This window comes from Nestor notabilis, unplaced genomic scaffold (genome assembly GCF_000696875.1).
Source record: "Nestor notabilis isolate BGI_N333 unplaced genomic scaffold, ASM69687v1 scaffold24335, whole genome shotgun sequence".
Classification (NCBI taxonomy): Eukaryota; Metazoa; Chordata; class Aves; order Psittaciformes; family Psittacidae; genus Nestor; species Nestor notabilis.
Window position 1 is genome coordinate 6,663 of NW_009930947.1, and position 23,705 is coordinate 30,367.

At 52.0% G+C, this 23,705-nt stretch overlaps 1 protein-coding gene across 1 annotated transcript; it reads left to right on the forward strand.

Moving 5' to 3' along the window:
* Positions 1-2,516: 2,516 nt before the first annotated feature.
* Positions 2,517-23,446, forward strand: LOC104406616 (lysine-specific demethylase 2A-like; the record flags this gene model as incomplete). Its single annotated transcript, XM_010015661.1, has 11 exons — positions 2,517-2,536; positions 12,241-12,379; positions 13,532-13,610; positions 14,921-14,967; positions 15,322-15,500; positions 16,770-16,876; positions 17,400-17,493; positions 18,861-19,014; positions 20,501-20,616; positions 21,558-21,684; positions 23,025-23,446. Coding segments are annotated over 11 exons (1,484 nt in total), but the record flags the coding sequence as incomplete, so codon positions are not given.
* Positions 23,447-23,705: the final 259 nt, after the last annotated feature.

The window sequence follows — 23,705 nt, forward strand, 5'->3', positions numbered from 1 at the left end:
CAAATTATGTCTGTGTCTCCTGTTAATACACAGGTTTTCCCAGGGTTATCCCAGCTGGAGGGGACACTACTAAGTTAGGAGAGCAGTCCCCATGCCCCTAGTACTTGTTTTGTGTTGGTTAAATCAGTCAGGAGCCACCCAGACAGGGATCTGCAGGTCACTGGCTGCGTTTTGAGCAGAAACAGAAGGTGGAGAAACAAGGTGGTGCACTAAGTGTCCTCTGAAAACACCCGAGGGACAGCAGTTGTCTGCAGGGTGAGCTGTCTGGTGCTGCTGCTGACAGAAGAGTGTTGCTGACTCCAGAGGAGGGAATGATGGGTGAGCCCAAGTGGACAAGCTGAGCTCTGGAAAGCTCCATTTGCAGGCAGAGTTGACTTAGGAGTTCACAGACTTTCTTACACAACGTCTGATCTGCTTTTATTTGGGTGGAAGAGGTAGAAGGTGAGGAGGAACATGACATATCATGCATGGACAGTGCATCTGCAGTGTGGTCCTGTGGCAGCTGCTTCACCAAGGCACTTACCTGTGTGTTTTGGAGTTGTGGTGGTAGCTGAGATCGGCCTTCCTGGATGTCTGGCCTGGTTTTCATCCTGATGGAGATAAGAGCAAAGAAGGATCTTGCTTGGCTGCCTTGGGAAAAGCAGGAGAGGCAAGTGGAAGAGCAAATCCTGTGGTAGGATGACAGGGCCTATAATTAGACACTGAAGATCCCCAGCTGTCAGGAGCACTGGGAGGCAGGAAGGGTGGGGAGCATGTGTCACACAACTGGAGGTGTTGTCTTCACTTGGCCTGGAGAACCTGGTTCAGTTTGGTTTTGGGGTGGGGGTCAAGCAGAACAAACCATGCAGAGCCTTTCCACTGGGAGGGAGCAGTGGATAGGCATATGCCTCTGTTTGGAAAATGGGATGTGACCATTTCAGCTGAGGCTAAGCAGCTCTTTGTGCCTGCACTCATAGGAAAGCATCATCAAAAAGCCTGTCCATACAATCTGAAGCCAGCAGCACAGCCTTGGATGGTCCCAGGTTAGTTGAGCTGCAGATAGAACATTTTGTTGTACATGTGCTCGGGCTGGTCCAGGCTCTATTCCTTTTCTGGAGGGCTTAGGGCAGGCTCTCAGCCTCTTGAGGGCTGTGGGGAGCTTTGGTGGTGGTCTTCACTCCCTGTGCTGCCCACCTTCAGCTACCTGCAGATCTCTCTTGGCAAGGACATTAATGGCCTCTAGCTTTTGAGGGCCAGAGGGTAGTAAGAGCGTGATCCTACTGCTCTAACTTGCTACCTCTCATGTCCTGTCAGCACTGCCAAGTTCTCTGCTCATCTTCCCTCTTCAGCCCTAGGAACCGGGTGAGGAAGATGCATAGCTGTAGCCTGTGAATCCATGATGGGAGAGAGGAGATGGATCCATTTAGAATCCCAGACTGCTTTGTGTTAGAAGGGACCTTAAAGCTCCTCCAGCTCCAACCCCTGCCCCAGGCAGGGACACCTTCCACTAGAGCAGGTTGCTCCAAGCCCCTGTGTCCAACCTGGCCTTGAACACTGCCAGGGATGGGGCAGCCACAGCTTCTCTGGGCACCCTGTGCCAGTGCCTCAGCACCCTCACAGGGAAGAGCTTCTGCCTCAGAGCTCATCTCAATGTCTCCTCTGGTAGGTTAAAGCCATTCCCCTTGTCCTGTTGGACAGGGTTTCTCTCTGTTCTGTTTCCCTGTGTCCATGCTTGTGTACCTTGTTGCTGTAGAAACAGTGCTGGTAGTAAACAGCATGAGCTGGCTGCCCAGGGACTGTGAATCCCTGTGGAAGTCTTAGGAGCTTGAACTGGAGGAGATTTTTGGGTTGAGATCTGTTCGGGATTCCACGTTGGTGAGAGCAGAGAGGTGAGTTCATGCTTGTGCAGTGGTCTGATGGGGGGGGGGTTGGTGTTCTCTGTAGTGCTTCCACCCAGGTCAAGTGCTGGAAGGGTGCAAATCTGGGTGGCATCCTTGTGGCCAGAAGAGCTGAGCTGAGGTTCATGGTGCTGCATGTGATGAGCTTATGTGTGTGGATGGGATTGCGGGGACGGGACTGGCAATTTCACTGCTGTCAACTAGAACAGGTCATTGTGACACGGAGGTGGTGAGTTGAGCTGGGAACTTTCCTCCCTACACTGCACTGAACACTGGCTGCTTTCTGTCCGTCCCTGGATTTTACTTGGTTTAGGCATCATGCTAACAAGAGTTTCAATAAAGCAGCCACCCCACCCCCCGACCCCCTTCTAAGTTAAGGAAGAGGCTCTGGGGTGTGATCATAGCATCATAGAATAGTTAGGGTTGGAAAGGGCCTTCAGATCATCTAGTTCTAACCCCGTCAGCTGTGGTTTTCATTAGTGCTGGTCCTTGGGGTTGGGAGCTGACTGCAGAACGTCCTCACAGAGCCTGGGAGAAGAGATCTGATAAAAGGTGCTGGGGGAAGGATGAGGCCGTTGCTTGATAGAGCTGTTATCTACAGAAGCAGACCCAACCAGTGAGGCACGTTCTCACTACAAGTACGATACTCAGAGGAGATGGTCCTGTTTGGTGTTGGCTCTTACCTTGTCTAACTTCTCATGAGGCAGTGGTAGAAGTCTATAGGGTGGGGAGAAGAGAGACCTGCTAATGCAGGATGAGCTGTACATCTGCCTCTGAGTGCATGTGGCTCCATCTGTCCCTTGTGCTGTGGTCTGTGTGGGCTCAGCAGCCTGGAGATGAATGGTCCACTCCTTCCCCAGTGATAATAGGGATAAATGCCTGGAGTTTTCAAGCCCAAATGTTGGAGAAGTTTGGTTTGCTTTGTTCAATTGCTCTTCTGCCTTCCTGTCCAGAACAAAAGGATGAGCAGAGCTGGTAATGCTCATCTATCTGCTACATGTGCTGGGGACACCCTGGTAGGGAAAGGGCTCTACACAGCAGGCTTTTTCCTTGGATTCCTTCTGGTTTGAAAAGGTGGGAGGTAATAAAAAGGGTTTGCTGAGTCTACATGAGAAATAATAAGGCTGAATGTCAAAGATTGGCTTTAACACAGTGTGTGTGGCTCGGAGGATGAGTGTTCAGTCCTGAGGTGTGGCATGGTGGAGGATCTGATGGTCCTTCATGAGCTTCTTCAGGCTGGCACAGAATCCATGGAGGGATTGCCCAGGGTGCTGCAGCTGGTGATGGGAATGGGCATGGGTGGTCTGAGGGTTGGTAGTGCCATAAGGCTGTTTGGGACAGTGGGGGCACATGAAACACACTGCAGGTGACTGGCATTGAGAAGCTGTGTCCCTTCTTAGGGGCAGTGTTTCCTCACTGGGACTGATGCCAGGCTTGTCCATCTGTGATGTGATGCAGCATGTTCCCCTGGCTCGTGGGTTTGCTGCTGGGGCTGGGCACTGTGGTTTAGCAGCAGCTGCTGGACTTCTCCTTCGCCTGTTGGAGCTGTCTGTGTCAGCCCTGCTCCAATTCCCCTATTGCTCCTTGTGTACATCCAGTTTCATAACCCAGAAGTGCAAACCAAAGCGTTCTCCTCCATCATTCTGAACTGCTGCCAGCCCTGCTCGTGATAGGAATCCCTCCTGGAGCTGTGAAGCCTGGAAGGGCTCCAGTTCCACATAAATCCTGTTCGCTCCTCAGCCTGGTGCTTTTGAGTCTGTGTTTGTCCAGGAATGTGCAACCTGGGCTACGCTGGTTCTGCTTGCCAGGTTTGGAGGGAGACAGGACATGCTGAGGGGCATTAACCAGGGTTAGTTCTTGGGTTCCTCTTGTGAAACCAGGCAAGCATGAGTTGGTTTGGGATGGCCACGTTGTCCAGATGGTCATCACTGGTGGACAGGGCACGCAGAGCTGTGAAAAGCCACCTGCAACCTTGTCCTAGCATTGGGCTGGCCCCTGGGCTTGCTCTGGGACACATATGGGCACTTAGAGGTTGTCCTGGATCTCTTGCTTGGGGGATTATGGTCCTTCTCTTTGGATCCTATTTGAGTGCCACCTCCTAGCTTGGGGATCAGTGAGCCCAAGACCACTTCATTGATCACCTCTGGGGCACTGGTGGTGGTTTGGCAAAGCAAATGGCTCTGCAGAGCCAAAATGGTAACAGAATATGGGCCCATCTCTAGAGGACCCTCTGCACCCCAAGGAAGGCAGGAGGTGGTTTGGTTATTGCTTCCTATGCTGGGGAGGAAGAGGGGCTGAGGAGAAGCTGAAGTGATTGAAGGTGGGGAGGCACAGAGGGGAGAGAAACACAGGTGATGTGCTTGTGTGGAGCAGAGCTTGGAGCCTGGACTAGGAGCTGAAGTGGGAGGTGCAGGCTTGGAGGAGAGGGATATAGAAAGGAAAAGCTCTTGTGCTTAAGCTAAGCAGTGACCTGGCACACTGCTCACAGGATGTCATCAGCTTTGTGCCTTGGTTCTTCATGCTGTAGCTGAAAATACCTGCCCGGGAGTATCTTCCGTGCATGGTCAGTGCTGGCTCTGGCATCTGCTCTGCCCCAGGTCTGTCTGATGGTGGCCTTGCTGCTTCCATGCTCAGCCATCCTCTTGCCTTGTGCCTTCGCAGAGGAACAGGACCCTTTCCCACGGATACAACAGATCCTGTGTGACCTTTGAGGAGTGGCTGTAAATTGCTGGCAGTTCTCAGCACAGCATCTTGGAGACTGAACTCTGGGTGCTGCTGTTTGCCGCAGGTACTTGCTCAAGATGAAAAGACCCATCAACAGGTTTGGATGTTGAAGGTCTGGACTTAATCTTAGACAAGAGCCACAGCTGTTTACAGAAGTACGTGAGAAGCTAAATTCGTAAAGGAGGAGAGTTGAGCTTGTTGGTTTATGATCAGTTTGGATGTGTTGCAGCAAAGAAAATTGCATAGGGATGGGTGGGAAGGAGGCACCCAGTGAGGAACCTCAGGTGTGAAGCAGGGAGATCCACTGGTAGGTTCCTCTGTTCTGTACATGTGCTGGGAGCCAGGTAGAAGTTGCAGTACCTGCAGTGAAAGGAGCTTGGAAGGAGGGAGTTCAGGAACTTGTCTGCATTCTTCATGTCAACATCTTTCCTCTGCAGGAATAAGGGAGGGTTGTGGGAGGCTTCAAACCAGGGCACGTGCTCTGGAAACACAGTAGAGGGAGAGGAAAAGCAAGAGGTGCTGTGGCCTCCTGAAGTGGTAGGAGCTGTGGCACAGCTGGAGGAAGCTTCCTGGGCCTGGGAGATGGAGGTGTTGGGATATGAGGGAGGGAATGGCAGCAGATAGGACAGGAAGTGACTAAAATGCTGTGGTGTTTGTTGGTTTCACGCTGTAAATATGTGAGGCTCTGTCAGCAACAGGACGGCTTGTTCTGTTTTCAGATGTGACCTTGTACTTGTTCTGCTCTCAGAAAACCCCACAGGAGACTTGTCTTCTGATTCTCTGCAGCCAGCTATCAGTTCCTTTGCCATTAGAGGTAGCTGTGCTCCAGTGCTTCCCCATGGAGAGAAGTGTCCAAGGAAGGGTTTGGAAGAAGCTGCATGAGGCACTTCCCTGGGCATCCTTGGGAGAAGGAGACTGCAGCGGGAAGGATCAGAATAGAAGGGATAACACTGGTGCTGTCTGCAGGATTAATATTCATGCTTCCTATTTCCTACTTTAATTGAATGGTTCCCAGGAGAGCCAGAAACGGGGAAGGACAGTTATCTTGGATGAGAGTTGCTGGCTGGTGTTGGAGGATGGATAAACTGCCTTTATCCTGACCCTGTCTGACACAGAGAGAGGCTTTGGACTTGCTTGTCAGTTCTTCCTTAGTAAAACTCTCATCAGGATGAATAATGCCTGAATCCTAGCACAGATCTCAGAGCTGAAAAAGAAGCAATATTTAACATCACTATTTCATGCTGAGGTTGTCTGACAGATGTATATAAATGTGATATGGAGCCAGGCTGAGAACATTGGGGCTGTTCAGCCTGGAGAAGAGAAGCTGCTGGAGACCTCAGAGCAGCTTCCAGTGGCTGAAGGGGGCTACAAGGATGCTGGAGAGGGACCTTCATCAGGGACTGGAGTGATGGGACAAGGGGTGATGGGTTCACACTGAAACAGGGGAAGTTCAGGTTGGAGATAAGGAAGAAGTTGTTCCCTGTGAGGGGGCTGAGGCGCTGGCACAGGGTGCCCAGAGAAGCTGTGGCTGCCCAATCCCTGGCAGTGTTCAAGGCCAGGTTGGACACAGGGGCTTGGAGCAACCTGCTCTAGTGGAAGGTGTCCCTGCCCATGGCAGAGGTTGGGACTGGAGGAGCTTTAAGGTCCCTTCCAACCCAAACCATTCCGTGACTGTATGATGTGCCTGACATCTACCCCTTGCTTTGCTGGAACTGAGCTCCGTCTGGGACACCCTCATGGATGGCAGTTTTGGGAGTGTCTAATGATCTCCTGTTTGGAAGTTGCACTCAGTTCCTTGGCTGAACCAATAGTTGAGACATCAAACTTTGTAGGAAGGATTTGTGCAGCTGGGTCTTGGCTTACCCCTAAGCTTGGACACTGACCACATCTGTCCTCATATGGAGACCTGTTCTGGGGGCTGTAGCTTGTGAGCTGTGCCATGAGGAAGCAGCAGGCTCCAGAAGGGAGCTGCAGAGATCTGCCCAAGCCCAAGCAGATGCTGCCTCTCCCAAAACACACTCTTGGAAGCTCTTTTCCTTCCTCCTGTCTGCTCTGCGCACACTGAGATGTTGTTTTTCCCCACCCTCCCAAGACAACAATGACATGAAAGCGCTGCAGCCCCGGCGAGAGGCGTTGTCTAACGACAGAGCTCTTTGTATTGTGGCAGCTCTTGTGGGTCCTCAGCCATGACTGGGATCCTGTTCTCCTCCATGCTGTGCAGATGAGGAGGCCAGGCTCTGCCCTGCCCACAGGAACCAGTGCTGGGAGTGTGGAGGGGGGGCTGTGGCTGATGCCTTCCTGATGACAGGAGTATTGGACTGTGGAATTTGCTCGGCTGGATGATCCCTTCCATGTTCTGCATCTCTTTCCCCGTTGTAAAGGGGTTTGAGTTGGAGGTGTTTCTGCCCGTTTCTTGGTGTTCACACCTTTGCAGCGTGGTTGTCTTCTGTTTGCCTTGAGGCTGTGCTGTGAGTGGGAGCAGGGAAAAGAGTGGGAATGGCTCCCTGCTCCCTAAACAGATCCATGGGTGGATCTGGCTGGACTAAAGTGAAGTTCTGTCCCATGTAATGTGAGTCCATGGCAGTGGCATCGTCTGAAACACGTTGTGTTTCTTTGGTCATGAAGCGTGTTAGTGAGTGACCAGATCATCTGCTTCACATCATGTAGGCTGGGATCTGTCCTCAAAGCCTGGCTCTGTCACTCCTGGTGGGATTCCCTTCTTCCTGATGCTGTACCCCCCCACCAGGAGTGCAGCATCCACCTGAGGCACCAGCAGGATCTGGATCAGGCCTGGCCATGTGGTCACGCTGCTGTTAAATGAGCTGGTCTGCACCATCCAGAGCCCGTGCTGGCTTGGTGCCACTTCCAGAAGGACAGGCAGTGCCCGATGTGGCTGGCAGGCAGTCTGGCAGAGCAGGAACTGTGTCCACACCAGATGGAAATCTGGAAGGGAGCTGCCAGGCTGTGCTTGTGCAGGGTTAGAGCTCAGTTGTGTGGCTGCAGCGGTCTCAGCCTGGGGGAGGTTCCCAAGGAATATGGAATCATGGAATGGTTTGTGTTGGAAGGGAGCTTAAAGCTCCTCCAGCTCCAACCCCTGCCCCGGGCAGGGACACCTTCCACTAGAGCAGGTTGCTCCAAGCCCCTGTGTCCAACCTGGCCTTGAACACTGCCAGGGATGGGGCAGCCACAGCTTCTCTGGGCACCCTGTGCCAGTGCCTCAGCACCCTCCCAGGGAAGAGCTTCTGCCTCAGAGCTCATCTCAGTCTCCCCTCTGGCAGGTTCAAGCCATTCCCCCTTGTCCTGTCCCTACAGGCCCTTGTCCAAAGCCCCTCTCCAGGTTTCCTGGAGCCCCTTTAGGCACTGGAGCTGCTCCAAGGTCTCCCCTGAACCTTCTCTTTTCTATAAGATCCTTATTCATCCATGCTGTAGGTACTCTCAAACCACACACAACTTCTGCATGTCACCTTGTCTTTCCTGTCCTGGCAGTAGCTGTGGAATGGTGACTAGGGGCAAGTCAGCTAATGCCAGCTGACATTCCACTGGGATAAGGGAATTTGAGCACATCAGGGACGCCATAAAGGAAATGGAGGCACATCAGGGTCTCTGCAAGGTGACAGCACAGGAGGGGGTTCTCCACTATGTTGGTTATCTGCCTGCTTGTGCTCTGTCTCGCTGCTGCCAGGCTTTTGAGGCCACCAGTGTCCTTGAACAATGCTGTCATCTGGCCTGTGCTGCTCTTTGCTGTGAGAGATACCTGCTTGAAACAGGGCTGCAGCCAGACATCATCCCTGTGCCTGGAGCTGCATTCCAGCCTGGCTTTCCTCAGGGAGAGGTTCGTGGTTATACTCAACACCTGAGTTTCAGCCCCATGCAGTAACCCCAGTTGTGTCCTGAAATACCACTGGGGCTTCCAGCCTGGGAGCCAGATAGAAGCTGGTAAGAGGCTAGTGTGGCTGCACTGGGAAAGGGAGCTGCTTTTCCCTAAACCTGCCACCTGAAAGTGTCTGGAGTAGGAGCAGGTCAAAACACAACCACAGCCTGGTCCTGCAGTGTGCAGATCCCAAAGCAGGTAAAGCTCCTGGACTGCAGGGCCCAGCATCCTCCACTTTGTTATGCTCATCCTCTAATGGGAGCTACCTGTGGGGCTAGCCTTGTCCTAAGCCTTGTTTCCTTGTTTTCCTTGTCTGGGAATGGGCTAAGTGAAAACTGGTGATGCTGGAAGGTTATTAGTGCGCTTGCAAAATAGTCTGAAGTCTCCTGTAGCTGCTGTTGTGACAGCAGGAGGCAGAGGTGTCCTGGCAGGAGCCACAGCAGGCAGCTGATGTCTGACAGCATCACAGGGCAGGATCTGAGCCGTGTTTCGGCTGCACAGTGAAGGGTCCAAACAAGCACAAGGAAGCACCATGGCTGCTGCTGCTGCTGCTTTCTCTGAAAGCATGGAAATAGAAAGGGAAAGCTGCAAATCAGGTTCCCTTGAGGTGTTTGCCAACATGACCTAAGCCTTCTGCACTCTCATGCAGGACTCTTCAGGGCAGGAGTGAGGGACAGGCTGAGAGCTGGGCTGGGTCAGCCTGGAGAAGAGAAGGCTCCTGAAGGGGACACCTTAGAGCAGCTCCAGGGCCTAAAGGGGCTCCAGGAAACCTGGAGAGGGGCTTTGGACAAGGGATGTAGGGACAGGACAAGGGGAATGGCTTGAACCTGCCAGAAGGGAGACTGAGATGAGCTCTTGGGCAGAAGCTCTTCCCTGTGAGGGTGCTGAGGCGCTGGGACAGGGTGCCCAGAGGAGCTTTGGCTGCCCCATCCCTGGCAGTGTTCAAGGCCAGGTTGGACACAGGGGCTTGGAGCAACCTGCTCTAGTGGAAGGTGTCCCTGCCCATGGCAGGGGCTTGGAAATGAAGGAACTTCAAGCTCCCTTCAGCCCAAACCATTCCATGACTGGAAATGGTTCTGGGATGGGAATTATGGTTGTCCAGCAAAAGGGGCTTCCCCCTTGGCTCCAGCAAAGGTGAGGAAGCGTCTATGGGTGTGCATGGAGCTGGAATCACTGGGCTGGTTTGCACCCTGAGCTGGTCTCGTCAGGGCTCTCCCACCCCATCCTGGGCAAACACTGCAGTGAGTGGTGCTTCCTGAAGCAGTGGGGTGAAGAGTGGGTGCTCTGGCTCCCAGAGGGGAGCCCCTCACTGCTCTCTGTACATGCTGCACTGCCTGTGGGGCTTCAGCAGAGCCTCCTATGGGGTAACAGGAGCTGAGAGGGATGGGAACCGGTTGTGCAGCTTCCTGCCCCCAAAGGTGCGGCCAGCACAGCTCCGCCTGCCCGTGCTGAGAGCCCGGAGCAGCCAGGCACAGTCCTCGGCTCCATCCGTTCTCACCATGGCCATCCCATTCCCTCCTTCCCAAGCAGCCGTTTTGGACTAGTTCAGAGGACCAGCACAAAGGTGAGATGTGAGGGTTGTGGATGGGGGGGAAAGGCTTTTTCCTCCTGTTGCTTCCAGGAGCTGGAAGCTTGACGTCAAGCCTTTGGGTCGCAGCAGAAGAGCAGGGTGCTGGGATGATGCTCCCAGGAGCTGGGATTTGTTCCTGATAGGGGGGGAATGTGTTTGGAACGGGCCCTAAATCCTGTGCAGGGCAGGACCCCTCATTTTAAAACTAAGCACTATGCAGAGTTAACCAGTTCCATGATAATTTTAAGCGAAGATGCTTTAGAAATGGGCTTATCCTCCAATATAATCCAACCAAGTACTCCTCTCCCAGTAATACCTCCACAGCCCCAACTTTCAGCTCTGATGCATCTCCTTGAAAGAGCCTATCTCAGTTTAAATGCAGTAACTGAGGGTTTGGGAGTTTCAGACCCTGGATTCGTGCTGGGATCAGTGGGATTCATGGCCCTGGCACCCAGCACTGGTGCCACAAGGTGTTCCCCAGGAATATGGGTGGCACCTCTATTTGTCTTTTGTTTGTGTATTTATATAAAGCCTGTAAGTAAAGTGAGTTTTATCTTTGTGTTGTTAAAGAGAGTGACAGAAAATACTCCCTAATACCAGGTTTGGTGGCTTAAGACACATTAACTATCACCAACACAGGGCCTGGGTTCAGGATACTCGGAGCTCTTTCTCAGGTGCCCCTCTCATTAGCATCCCTTTACTCCTTGTGTCCCTATTGTCACGCAGGTGTCCAGGAGGGGGGTTGGAAAGCTAATGAGGTGTTAACAGCAAGGAGAGATAAGGAGCTCTGCTTTGATGGCAGGGAAACAACTTGTGAATTGATCAGCCTTCTAGGAAGCTGAGGCTGGAGTTAGCAGTTCTTTTTCGGCAGGAGTTGGCCCCACATGCTCCTGCACTGGTGAGCTAATGAGTTGTAAAAGCCTCTTTAAAGCAATGCATGTGTATGAGGGGATCCCTTCTCCTTCACCGGTGCTGTTTCAATAGGTAAGGCTGAAAAGAATCACAGCCTGGTTTGGGGGGTGGGACACTGGAACAGGCTGCCCAAGGAACCTCTGGCTGCCCCATCCCTGGCAGTGTTCAAGGCCAGGTTGGACACAGGGGCTTGGAGCGACCTGCTCTAGTGGAAGGTGTCCCTGCCCGTGGCAGGGGTTGGAACTGGAGGAGCTTTATGGTCCTTTCCAGTCCAACCCATTCCATGATTCTCTGTGCACACTGGTCTCCTCACTAGTGATGGTGAATTTTGCCATCCCAGCATCATGGTCCATGGCTGTTGGTGGGATGTGACCCTGCTCCCAGGGCCACCGTGCTGCTGCCACCAGCTTCCAGGCCTAGATGTGACAGTAGCTGCTGCATCCCATCCCACCCCACCCCATCCCATCCCACTCCTGCCTGTCTGCTGGCCCCGTTGGTGTGGAATGCTTTACAGTGGGAGCATCCCCAACTGGGGGAAGGCAGCTTGGCTAATTCGGAGCAGGTTCACTTTTGTCTGAGGGGATTTAGGGAGCATTCCCACAAAGGAAGCATGGGCAAACAGCTGGGGACAGTAATTCCTTCCAGATCCAGGACTGCTGGAAGAGGATGTCTGTCAGGAATCCCAGTACAGATGTACTTATGAGACCCTGTAAGAAAAGGGTTATTTCCCCTCCTGCTGCTCCCACCCACACAACCAAGGAATAAATCAAATTCTGTGCACAAGCATAACCAAAGATGAAAACTTGGGAATTGTCTTCAGCATAAACCCCTTCCTTTATCACTTGACATTGTGACAGGGGTTTACGTTCCCCTCCAGTGCAGCAAATACTGATGCACCTGTAAAAATGGGTAACATCCTTCTTTCCTTACCCCAGTTACACTGAACTCTTCCCTCTCCTCCTGTGTTTCTGTGTTAGCACTCACTGGGAGTGGATTATCTGCCTCCCATACAGCCCAACTTGCACAAATCTCTTGGTCGGAGGAGGAGCAAACTTGATGTTTCAATGGTGTGTTTTGGAGCCAGGACAGACATTGCTTAAATAGATCATCTGTGGCATGTCCCTCTTGCAAACTGATCCCAGCAGTGCTTTTGGAGCAGATCTAGTGGATAATATAATCCAGGATCTCCTCTCTGGGAGCAGAAGCAGGGATCAAGGGCTCCCCCAGAGGCCCTGGTTGTCCCTCCTGGTCCCTATCGCTTATCTCCTGGTCTGTTCTCTCCTCAGCGTGGCACGATGAGGCGGCGTTACGAGGATGATGGCATCTCTGATGATGAGATTGAAGGCAAGAGGACGTTTGACCTCGAGGAGAAGCTGTCCACCAACAAGTTTAACTCCACCTTCGTGGTCTTCATGGAAGGCAAAGGTTTGTCTTGGGACAGGCTGTGCTACTGCTGTCAGTAACTACAAGCTGCTGTGGTTGGCTGCTTCTCCATGGTGTGAGATGGCCTTTCCCTGAGCCTTCTGTAGAAAGCCAGTGGTGCTCACAGCTGGATGTGCTCTCGTGCATCTGACAACACCCAGAGCCTCCCTGGCTGCCAACTGGAAGGGTGGTTACAAGGCAGTTGTGGTGTTAATGAAACCCTAAATCCTTTCCTCTGTTTTGCTACCTTTTACTTCCCATCTTTCTGTAAAGTTGGAAAAACTGCTGTTCACACCAGTTCTGTGCTTGGAAACCACTTTACTTCCATAACTGAAGTGGTGGGAGATGTTCCTACCTGCTTTCCCACAAATCCTGTGCAGTCCCAGGCGGTTTGGAGGTGATATGAGGTGTATTGAGGGAGGATTGGCTCAAGCCTGCTGAGTCCTTGGGCCAGGGGAGCTGTAACAGGGAATGTGTGTGGGAAATGGTATGGAATCCCCTTAGTCTGGAGAGCAAGGAGCCCATCTGCAGGCCTGCTGGGACACATGGCAGCCAGGAACAAGGGGGTTTGCCTGGGTCAGCACCTGTAATTGCAGCCACATGTCTACTAGATGCTTAATTCAAAGGCTCTGTGGGATGTCTCCCCTTTCTTTCACCACACATGGCTCAGTGGGGTGTCTTTTCATCACGCAGCCAGTGCACCCCTCACAAGGATCTACCATGAGGGAGGAGCATTTCTTCCAGACATCTCTTACTTGGCTCAGAGCTTCTTGGGGAAGCGAGGACCAAAATCCATGCTGTTCCCCTGTCTGGTGCTGCTTGTTGGAGCAAGTTCCCTCCTCCTTAGAGGGTCTGTTTGAGGTTTGTCAGCAGCACGCACCATGCTGCTCACAGAACTGCCTCAAAGGAGGGCCAGGATCTCCAAGGAGTATAGAAATAACAAGGCAGAGCACTTTCTTTTGCTGGTGAGCCTTGTCACAGAGACAGGAGGAGGTTCTCAGCTCTCAACTGCTCTGAACAACCTCATCTGAGTCTGAGTTCTGCTTGCTGGGAGCAGGGTTGGAGTGGAGAGCTCCAGAGATCCTTTCTACCCTCAGTCTGTCTATACTCCTGTGAAGGAATCTCCCCTAACACCTTCCCTTTTGTTTCTCACAGACTTCACAGTTGAATACATCCAGAGGGGTGGCCTGAGGGACCCTCTTATCTTCAGGAGCTCCGATGGCTTGGGGATAAAGTAAGAGTTAGGGGTGGATGATTCCAGCCTGACTTCCTGCCTCTCCCCACATTATTTGGGATCTGATCCTGGTAGCTGGATCTGTGATGACAGTGTCCTGGCCACACTGTTCTTTACCTGCAGTGAGAGTATCTTCCACCTCAGTTACCCTGTTCTTACCAGTCTCTTTGGACTTAGAGGACTGAGTTGGCTGTAGGTGATCACAGTGCAACTAAATAAGTCCCACTGCTGCTCTGTTGCAACATCTGGCTGGGTTCCTTTCCTAGTAATACAGCATCTATTGCCAGAATCAAGCAATTTGTAGTATTTCTGGCATTTTCCAGCAATTCCAGCCTGATTTATCCAATGTGGTTACTTCTAAACTGCCATCTCTGTCTCTTGCTATAGAGTCAATCAAAGTTTACAGCTTTGAGTGTAAAGCTGTGCTGATGCAAGACGTTGTGCTGGTTTTATGATGTTTGTATAAATACACTGTGGGGTGGTAGATGTAGTTTTAAGGCAAGTAATACTATCAAACATTACAGCTGGCTTTAAATAAAACCCCAAACCTGATCTGCTCTGCTGTTTCTGCTGGGTCAGTGGGGTTTGGGTTTGATGAATATGAAGGTTAGAGGGATAAATTAGCCTTTGTCAGAGCCAGCATCATCAACACTGCTCTTAATATCCTCACCTGGCTGTGGATTGATGGGCAGCATCTCACCCAGCGCATGAGGTACTGTAGTGGGGTGACTTAGACTGGAAGCGGTGCCAGGCTCAGGTTTAGCTTCTGGGTGGTTTGGGAGGGCAGGGATTTGATCCTGAGGATTCCAGTGTGGGAGAACCTGGATTTCCTCTGAGCTTTTGGTGATTTCTCTGGGTCAAGAGCTGCTTGAATGGCTGCCTGCCTATTCTGCCTGTGTTTGTGCAGATAAGTGTGCCAGTACAAACAGGGAGAGGAGTTCTGCTGTGTCAGTGGAATACACCGCTTGTGCGGCTCTGGCTCTGCTCTCTGTGTTGGGATAACTCATAGGAGCAGTCTTTAAAATGAGAGCTGGGATTGCTTAGCTCAAACCCTGCTTGAGCATTTGCCAGAAGCCATTACAGCAGCTCGTGCTCTGGAGATGGGGTATCCTATTCCCAAATCTGCTTCCTTAGCCAGGAGTTGGGGCCCTGTGTTTCACCCCAGAGATCTAGTTTCATGCTCTTCACCCGCACCCAAGAGGAAAAGAAGCCCAGTAGCATCTTCAGGGTGCTAATAGTGGGCTTGGAGGTGGGAAGGGTCTGCAACCAGAAGCATTTCATGATGTTCTAGCAAAGTGTTTGTCCTGCAGGATGCCAGACCCGGACTTCAGTGTGAATGATGTGCGGTTGTGCGTTGGTAAGTGTCTGGGGACCACAGTGCGCCTCTGGTGTGCCCTGGGCAGATTGGGAGGGCTGGAGAGAGTCACTGGGTGTATCAAAGCTGGAGGTCTGGTTTTGTGGCTCCCCCAGAATGCAGCTGGTTGAGCCTGAGCCAGTTGATGACAGCTTTTACTTGCTTGAGTCCAGTTTGACCTAAAGCAGGTTCAGTTTCGATGTGGATATGGAAGAAGATGAAGTTATGGAGAGGCCAAAACATCCCACTGGTGTGGGTGGGTTCTTTGAGGAAGGATCTCATGTCTCCTGGAGCATCTCGTCTGGATGGTCCACTGTGCACAGGGATGGTCCTAGTGACGTCTGTGTGTCCTGGCAGGGAGCCGGCGGATGGTGGATGTCATGGATGTGAACACCCAAAGGGACATTGAGATGTCCATGGCACAGTGGGCACGTTACTATGAGACACCAGAGGCTGAAAGGGAGAAACTTTACAACGTCATCAGCCTGGAGTTCAGCCACACCAAACTGGAGAACCTGGTGCAGAGACCTGCTACGGTGAGCATGGCTCTTCCCTCCCTGGTGCTTGTGGGCCTCTAGGTGAGCTGCAGCCTGGCACTGAATGCAGGAGAGGGGCTGCTCATAATGTGCATGGGCTCAGCCAGTGTCTGACACGGACCTCACTTGCTGGAGCTGATCTCGGTCAGCCCCAGCCTGTGCACCCTCAGCTATAGCCACCATGGTCAAGTCCCTGGTGTGTCACTCTGCAGAGAGCTGTCAGCAGCTCATAGATGGGCTGTGGAATCATTAGAGGGAAGTAACCTGCTCCTGCTGGCTGGTGATCAAGAACAAGCACCTCAGTTTGAATAGAGAGGTCAGATTGGTGCTCAGCCACAGTGAGCACTAGGATCAGGATGGGGACGCTGGCTTCCAGCCTCTCCTGGTTAACCAGTTCCACTGCCTGCCAAGTCCTTGGCTGTCATTCAGTCTTGGGCCTACCTTACTTCTACGCTGTTCACTGATGCTTGGTGTGGAGCCCTCTCCTGCATCCTGCAGCAGTGATCAGCTCTGTTGTGGCCGTAATGCTTGGACCTAAATGGGACAGCAGAGCTCAGCTGCATTCGGGGAGAGCAGCTGAAGCCTGGATGCTGGTTGAGCTTTGAGGTTTCCTTGGTGGTTGGAAACCATGGTCCTGTAAAGAACCAACCCTATGTTCAGCTGGGACTGCAGAGGGTTGTGTGGTGTGGCAGGGAGGGTTTCTGGTGCTGAAATCTCCTGAGGGCAGAGGAGGCCAAGCTTGGAGGTGTGCTGGAAGTGGGCAGGAAGCAGTCTGACAGGGAAAACAGGGATGGACATCCTGAACTCCCCCTGCAGTCAGTGGAGGGGAAGGGGCAGCTTTATAGGGCCGTTCACTTCTGTCTGTTAACTGTAGAGGGAGTCTGGACACCTCTGCCTGCTCTGGGGCTGTCCTGAAGCTCAGTGACTCGAATCCCCCCCTGGCAGATGCTCTCAGCATGGCTTTATGTATCCCCAATGTACCAGTTCCTGCCTAGCCCCTAAGCAGAAGATTAGCATCCCAGTACCATGCTTGATGTCTTGCTGTGGTGTTTGCTGCTTGTGTGAAATCAGAGGGTCACTGTACAGCAACTGGTCCTAACGTGCTTTATGTGTGGGATTGCACCAGTGCCATGGGGAAGGTTGCACATGAGAGCTATGGGCCTACCAGGCAGACAGTAGGTATTTGAGCTTCTAGGACAGCCTGGGGATATCAAAAGGTGTTAGTTCCCCTTTCACCTCTACTCATGTCTCCCACCTTTCCTGCTGTAGGTGGATTTGATTGACTGGGTTGATAACATGTGGCCCAGGCACCTGAAGGAGAGTCAGACAGAGTCTACAAACGCCATCCTGGAGATGCAGTATCCAAAGGTGCAGAAGTAAGTGACTTCCTGAGCTGTTCCTGTGGTGGCAGGCAGCAAAGCATCTCTTGCAAGAGAACTGCCCAAGGGAGAAGTCGTTTGTACCAAGGGGAAGAGGGAGGAACAGTCTATTTCAGTGGGTGACACTTGGAAGGACACTGCAGTCAGTTATTTAAGCCCCTAACATGATGTGTGGAAGGGTGTCACTTTTGGTGCTCACCACCTTGAAACATCTGGAGTCAGCTCAGCTGCTGGGCATTGACCTGTGACAGGGGGTTTCTAGAGCTGCAGATGTGTGAGGATGGAAGCTCTCCTGATGCCTGGATTACAGCTTTGTGTGGGGATGTGATATAACTGCAAAGTGAGCTCTCCTGCAAACCACCACTTTCCTGCAGCTGAAGTGCTTAGCACTGCAGTAATTGTCTGCTGGCACTGCTGTGAGTCTGGGTTTGGGCAGCCCATTCCTTCTGAATATGTTTTACCTGCTCTAAAATGTGGCTCAGCCCTCATGTCACCTTATCCTCATCTTGTTTTCCACCAGATACTGTCTGATGAGTGTCAAGGGCTGCTACACAGACTTCCACGTGGACTTTGGTGGCACTTCTGTGTGGTACCACATCCACCGAGGGGGAAAGGTAGGAGGACAGTCTCTGTTTGAAAGTTACAGGTGCTTTGGGAGAGTGGCTTTTAGTCTGTTCTCTTGTTGATCCTTGAGGATTCAGGTCCCAGATGGTAAGTTGAGGTCTTTCCATTCTAAACTGGTTTATCTGTGCTTCTTGGAAGTAGTTCAGGCCCTCAGAGGTCCACCAGGTACAGGCTGAAAACCTGTGGTGTAGGGATGATGCCAAGACAACCTTATAAAGGGCTAAATACACTGAGTAGAATAACCCAATTCATCCAGTGCCTTGGCTTCTGAGAGGTGATTTGGCTACATGGCTAATCAGCCCTTGGTGTGGCACAAATAGCACACTGAGAGCAGCAAAAAGCTGAAGAAAGGTCATTAAAGATGGATGTGAGCCTCTCCTAAAGCTAAGTCATCCGTGGGGTTAAATAGCCAACGTATGTGAGGGGTCACCTGAAAACATGAAGTGACTTCAAAAGCAGAAGCGTTTGAACTGGAGGTTACTGAGTCTTCCCTGCAAAGCACTTGAATGGTTTCTGGTGAGAAGTAGCTCTGAAACAGTGTCAGGTTTGAGCTGAAGTCACTTCCCGGAGCTGAGCTCAGCACAAGACACTAAAACCAAACCCCAGACTCCACTGAGTTTGAGTCTCTCTGGTTGCAAACTTCATCTGAGTGCAGGGTTTTTTCCCTGATGAGTGTCTTCCAGTTAATAATTGTTCAGGGATTTCATACAATCCCAGACTGGTTTGTGTTGGAAGGGACCTTAAAGCTCCTCCAGCCCCAACCCCTGCCCCGGGCAGGGACACCTTCCACTAGAGCAGGTTGCTCCAAGCCCCTGTGTCCAACCTGGCCTTGAACACTGCCAGGGATGGGGCAGCAGCAAACTCTGCCCCACCTGAAGAATCTGGGCTTTTCCCCCACCTTTCCTTGCAGTTTCTGAAGAGCTTAGTCGGGGGTGAATATCTTACTTGCTACCTGCACAGCCTGGGTTTAAATCTCTAGTTCAGTTGTAGCCCTTACTAACGTGGCAGAAACACACAGGTAAATATCTCCTTGTCTCTATTACTCTGGTATCTTTGGTGGCCTCTTTCTCTTGACACTTATGGAAATAAAACCTTACAAAGCATCCCAAGCTCAGCCTACCTGTGGTGCTCAGTGAGTCAGGTCAGGAAAGACCTTGCTCAGCACCTTGCCCTTTCCAATGGGATGTGTTCAGGTCACTTTACTGGGAATTTCTGTGGGTTGGCAGCCTCTGTGGTGGGGAGAGGCACAGATTTAGATGTCTGGAGAGGGAGCAGGGCAGGTTTGGAAGAAGCAGGGGCTAGTCAGTAGCTGTTACTTATGTTATAACTTACTTACACGTGTTGTCTTCATCTGCAGATCTTCTGGCTGATCCCTCCTACACCCCAGAACCTGGAGCTCTATGAAAACTGGCTTCTCTCAGGGAAGCAGGGAGACATTTTCCTTGGGGACAGAGTGTCAGAGTGCCAGCGCATCGAGCTCAAGCAGGGCTACACATTTGTCATCCCCTCAGGTACCACAGGGTGTGCAGGTCCCTCCTGGCCTTTGCCAGGGTTGTGGCAGGAGACTGAATTGCCTAGGATACAAAATGGGAACAGGCAGGATTTAGCTTCCTTCTCATGTGTAACTGGGAGAGGGAGATGTGATGTGGCTCCATCCTCTTGCTTGTCAGCTCCCAAAACATGCCTTTCATGGCACTGGGGATTCAGCCCAAGCGACAGGAAAGCTGTGGCTGGCTCACATCACTCTGGATCAGTCATTAAAGGAGGCTTTCTCAGAGCCTTTCCTTTTGACATGCGGAATAGTGGCCCAAGGCAGCACAGCTCCTCACCTTCCTTACCCTCACATCTTGTGAGATCACTGTACAGTTATAGTCCAGTTGTGAAGCAAGGAAGGGAGCCAGTGTGTGAGTTTAAGGAGCAAGGGGACTGCTCTGGACATGAGGAAAGGCAATGGAACAGTCTGCATGTACTGGATATGGGAGAACTGAAAAGCATACAGCTGGAAAAGAGGATGTTGGGAAACACTGAAGCCCAGCAGGGAGCTGGGAAGCAATAATATGGAGAGATTTGCAGGTAACTGCTTTGCAGAGGGCTTGTGCAAGGAGACTGAGGTTGGGAGTGGGAACACTCTCAAGAGTGCAGAGAAGCCTTTAGCCTGACTTGGTTCAGGAAGCAGAATAACTGGAGGGCATCAGCAGTATCTGCATGCACAGTTAGTGCTGTGCTAGAAAAGAGCAAAGGCAGGAGAGATGAAGCAGATGAAAAAGCAGCTCAAGCTGACTGGTCGCAAGGAGTGGCCTTTTAGAACCTGGGGTGGAGATGTGGGATGTCTGTAACATGCTGTGCTTGCACTAGGGAATACCCCCTTATTGAGAGAAGGATTGTTGGAGCCTCAACTGATTGTGTCCATACAACTGTCTCAGATGTCAAAGGCTGCTGTAACCCTGTTTCATCTCCAACAGCAGTGCAGGGATAAGCTGTGCTGGAGCTTACGGCAGGACCAGGAACAGAAAACAACAGGGATTGTACAAGTTACTCATTTGAGTCCACTTCTTTTGAATTGAGGGGCCTTGCCTTAAGGAAACCAGTGCTGGAATTCCCAAAACGTTGGGCTTGGCTGGATTGCTTGGCCTTGGAGATAACAGAGCTGGAACTTGAGTTGCTTTGAAGGTGTTCTAATTGTTGAACAGCCTTTGGAAGACTGTTTTCCTTGTTGCCGGTGTTCTTAGGCCTAGTACGATTAGGAAACGACTTCCCAGAGATACCAGGATGACAAAAAGCATTGGACAGGAGGTGGATACAGGCACATGGGCCACCTCAGGAGGATGTGAGGACAGATCTGTAAGTGTATTGAAGTGCTTGAGTACAAGCCTGTCTCTAGCTCTTAGAGGTACTGAGTAATTCACCAGTGAGGGTGAGCAGAGTCTGAATTAGGGACAGTCACTTGTGAGACCTTGACCTCCCCCAGGATTCTTCAAGCTCTGCTTTCTCTCCAAGGTTGGATCCATGCTGTGTACACTCCCATGGACACGCTGGTTTTTGGAGGCAACTTCTTACACAGCTTCAACATCCCTATGCAGCTCCGGATCTACAGCATCGAGGACCGGACACGGGTAAGAACCTCTGGGAGAGCAGGAGGACGTGGGCTCCTGGGGCGGTGGGAAGGGTGCAGACAAGAGCAGTGCTGTGCAGGCAGACAAGTCATCTCACCCTGGGAGAGATGCTCTAACTCCAGCTGTGTGTGAGCATGATGTCCAAGCCTCCTAAATGTACAGGTCTGGAGCAGAGAATGCTGTTGGCAAGTGGATGTTCTTGCTTGCTTCTTCTGGAGACGCAGGTCCTGCTGTGCAGAGAGGCTTCAGGGCTGTGGTGGACAGTCTGATGGCTTCTCCAAAGCAATTCAGGGTGCTGCAGCAGGCAGGACTTGTGGGCTAGCCCTCAGATGTCAGACCATCATCAGAGCAGCTGAGACACGGGATGATGGAGCATGTGCCTGCTCCACCACCTGAGTAGCCTCAGGAAGGCGAGGACAGCAGCAGGGTCAGGAGCATCTTCTGCCAGCATGTGAATGTTGTGACAGATAGGACAGAGCCCTGATTGCCTCTGCTAAATAGCTGAGCTTGACTAAACCTCTGCATAGACCAGCCCTTCCTCTCCATACAGACACTGTCAGATGCTGTGCTGGGGTTTGGGAAGAGGCCTTGAACCTCTTCCCTTCAGCTGAAACCTTTTGTGGCACTCTGCCACTTCTTGTACTGATGAGAATGTCTGTGGGGGAAGAGCTGCAACCCTAACAAAGAGAAATGAAATGTTAATGGCTTGCAAGTGAGTAGTGCCTGGTCTCTGCTCTGCCTGGTGATAATATCCTTCTGCAAAGAGAATTGCATCAGGCTGCCAGAAGGATGAATGATGCTGTTGCACATGTACATGCGTTTCCTGTCTCAGGAGGGGATCGGTCTGGTTGGAGGCAGCAGTAATAAATAAGAGCTATCTCTGTGCTGCCTGGTGGTGGAGGAGGTCTGAGCCATTCCCTTTCTCCTCTCCTCTTTTGCAGGTCCCAAATAAGTTTCGTTATCCCTTTTACTATGAGATGTGTTGGTACGTGCTGGAGCGCTACGTCTACTGCATCACCAGCCGCTCACATCTCACCAAGGACTTCCAGAAGGAATCACTCAGTATGGGTAAGCCCCCTGCATTGACCATCCAGCCCTGATTCCTTCTCACGTGTACCAAAGCACCCCAGCACCCTCCTGCAGGGGTGCTGGGCAGGGGAAGCATCACTTTGGGACCATCACTTCCTCTATTTCACAAGGTGTTAGCTGCACGGAGCAGTCAGAAGATAGCTCATGACATTGCAGACTGGCCAAAGGAGGTGCCGTTTCTTTTCCTTTGAACAAGAAGTCAAACCAGCCAGTTTTGCTTCCTCCTTTGCAACAGGCCAGGTTCCTTTGCTGTGTAAAACCAGCACACAAGTTCCTGGCCTTGCTGGTACACACAAAGCCTTTAACAGAAGAAGGTGGAGGGAAGTTGCAATCCCCAGCACTGTGCTGTCTCTGGCTGATCAGGACCTTCCTACACATGGAGTTCAAAACACTGTCAAAGTTATGTGTGCAGGGAGTCTCTTGAAAAAGGAATGTTTGGCTTCCTTACAGCCAAGGCAAGCAGGGCCTGAGCCTCCACACAAGGGCCTTGAAGCAAATCTGTCCTCACTCCCCTCTGAGGCTGTAAGTAGTGACCCCAGGGCACCCCTCCTCCCAGCTACAGCCTCTTTGGGCCTTTTGATTTCTATCCAAGGGCCCCTAGCAGAGGGACACAGCTCCCAGCTCTTGTCCTTTCCCTGTGGGTCTCTGGAGATCCCCCTCAGCACTTGGTTTGGGAAAAGCTGTTTCTGTCCTCTCCCTTCCTGGAGATCTCCAGCACCTTCCTCACCTTTTCTCTACCACTGAGCAGTGTGAAGTGGGAACTAGTGCAGAGAGCTGAGAGGAAGGGAGCAGGAGAGCCTGTCAGAGGAGGGTGTTTTATCAGGCTCGGAGACCTCACAGTCAGCTGGTTAAAGTCCACATCCTCTTTCTCCCATCGTGAAGGCAGGATCGAGGTCCCAAGTCACTCAGGACCAGGTGGCTGCAGATCCCAAGCTCTCCAAAGCAAATCAGGTTGGACGGGGCTTCAAGCAACCTGATACAGTGAAAGATGCCTCTGCCCATGGGTTGGACTAAACGATCTTTAAGGTCCCTTCCAACCCAAACCATCCCAGTATTCTATGAAATCCAATCTAGGGCGTTGCTGTCTCCTATTCTTGGATGTTTTCCTATGTCCTGTGCCTCACCTTCCCACAAAATGAGCCAGGAATGGGAAAGGGTTTTAGCTGTTCTTTTGCAGCTGCTTCATGTCCCATCCTTTCATCCTACTTTGTCCCATTCCTATCTCTTGCTCCAGCATCTCTGGTTGCTTGGGGGAATGTCTCTAGAAACATCTCCTCTGGCCACTGTGCTCTTCTCTCACTCTTTCTCCATCATGGTAGATATGGAGCTGAGCTCCTCAGACTCGGTAAACATGGAAGAGGAAGAGGAGGAGGAAGAGGATGAGGATGCAACAGGGAAGGAACCCAGGCGACCAGTCACGAGACGGTCCATTCTCACCAGCCCCATTGCCAACGGTGCCAACGTGGACTATGATGAACTGGGCAAGAGCTGCCGGAGCAGCCTGCCAGGTCTGAAGAAGACCCCTTCCATAGACTCTTCTGACTCCAGCCGGGGCTCCCAGAACGGCCAGGCCTGTGATCCCAATGGAGGCAGCCCGCGCAAGAGCAGGAAGGTGCATCTGACCCAGTTTGAGCTGGAGGGGCTGCGCTGCCTTGTGGACAAGCTGGAATCACTCCCCCTGCACAAGAAGTGTGTTCCCACTGGCATTGAGGACGAGGATGCTCTCATCGCTGACGTCAAGGTAGGGAGCTGTGGTGGGGATGCAATTCCTTGTGCTTGCCAGGAGGTTGGGATTGATCCTGACCTTAACCTTGTTGTCCTGGGATAAGGGGTTGATGTGTCTGCAGGTTTGGTGTCCTCTTCTTCCTATCCATGAGGTTTATGCTGCACCAGTTGATGCTGAGGGACACCCATGGCTTGGATTTTGAGTCAGGGCTAGCATGGGCAGCGTGGCTGAGACTCCTGTGGGGCTGTCTGGGTCCCTTATGGGTGTCAGCGTA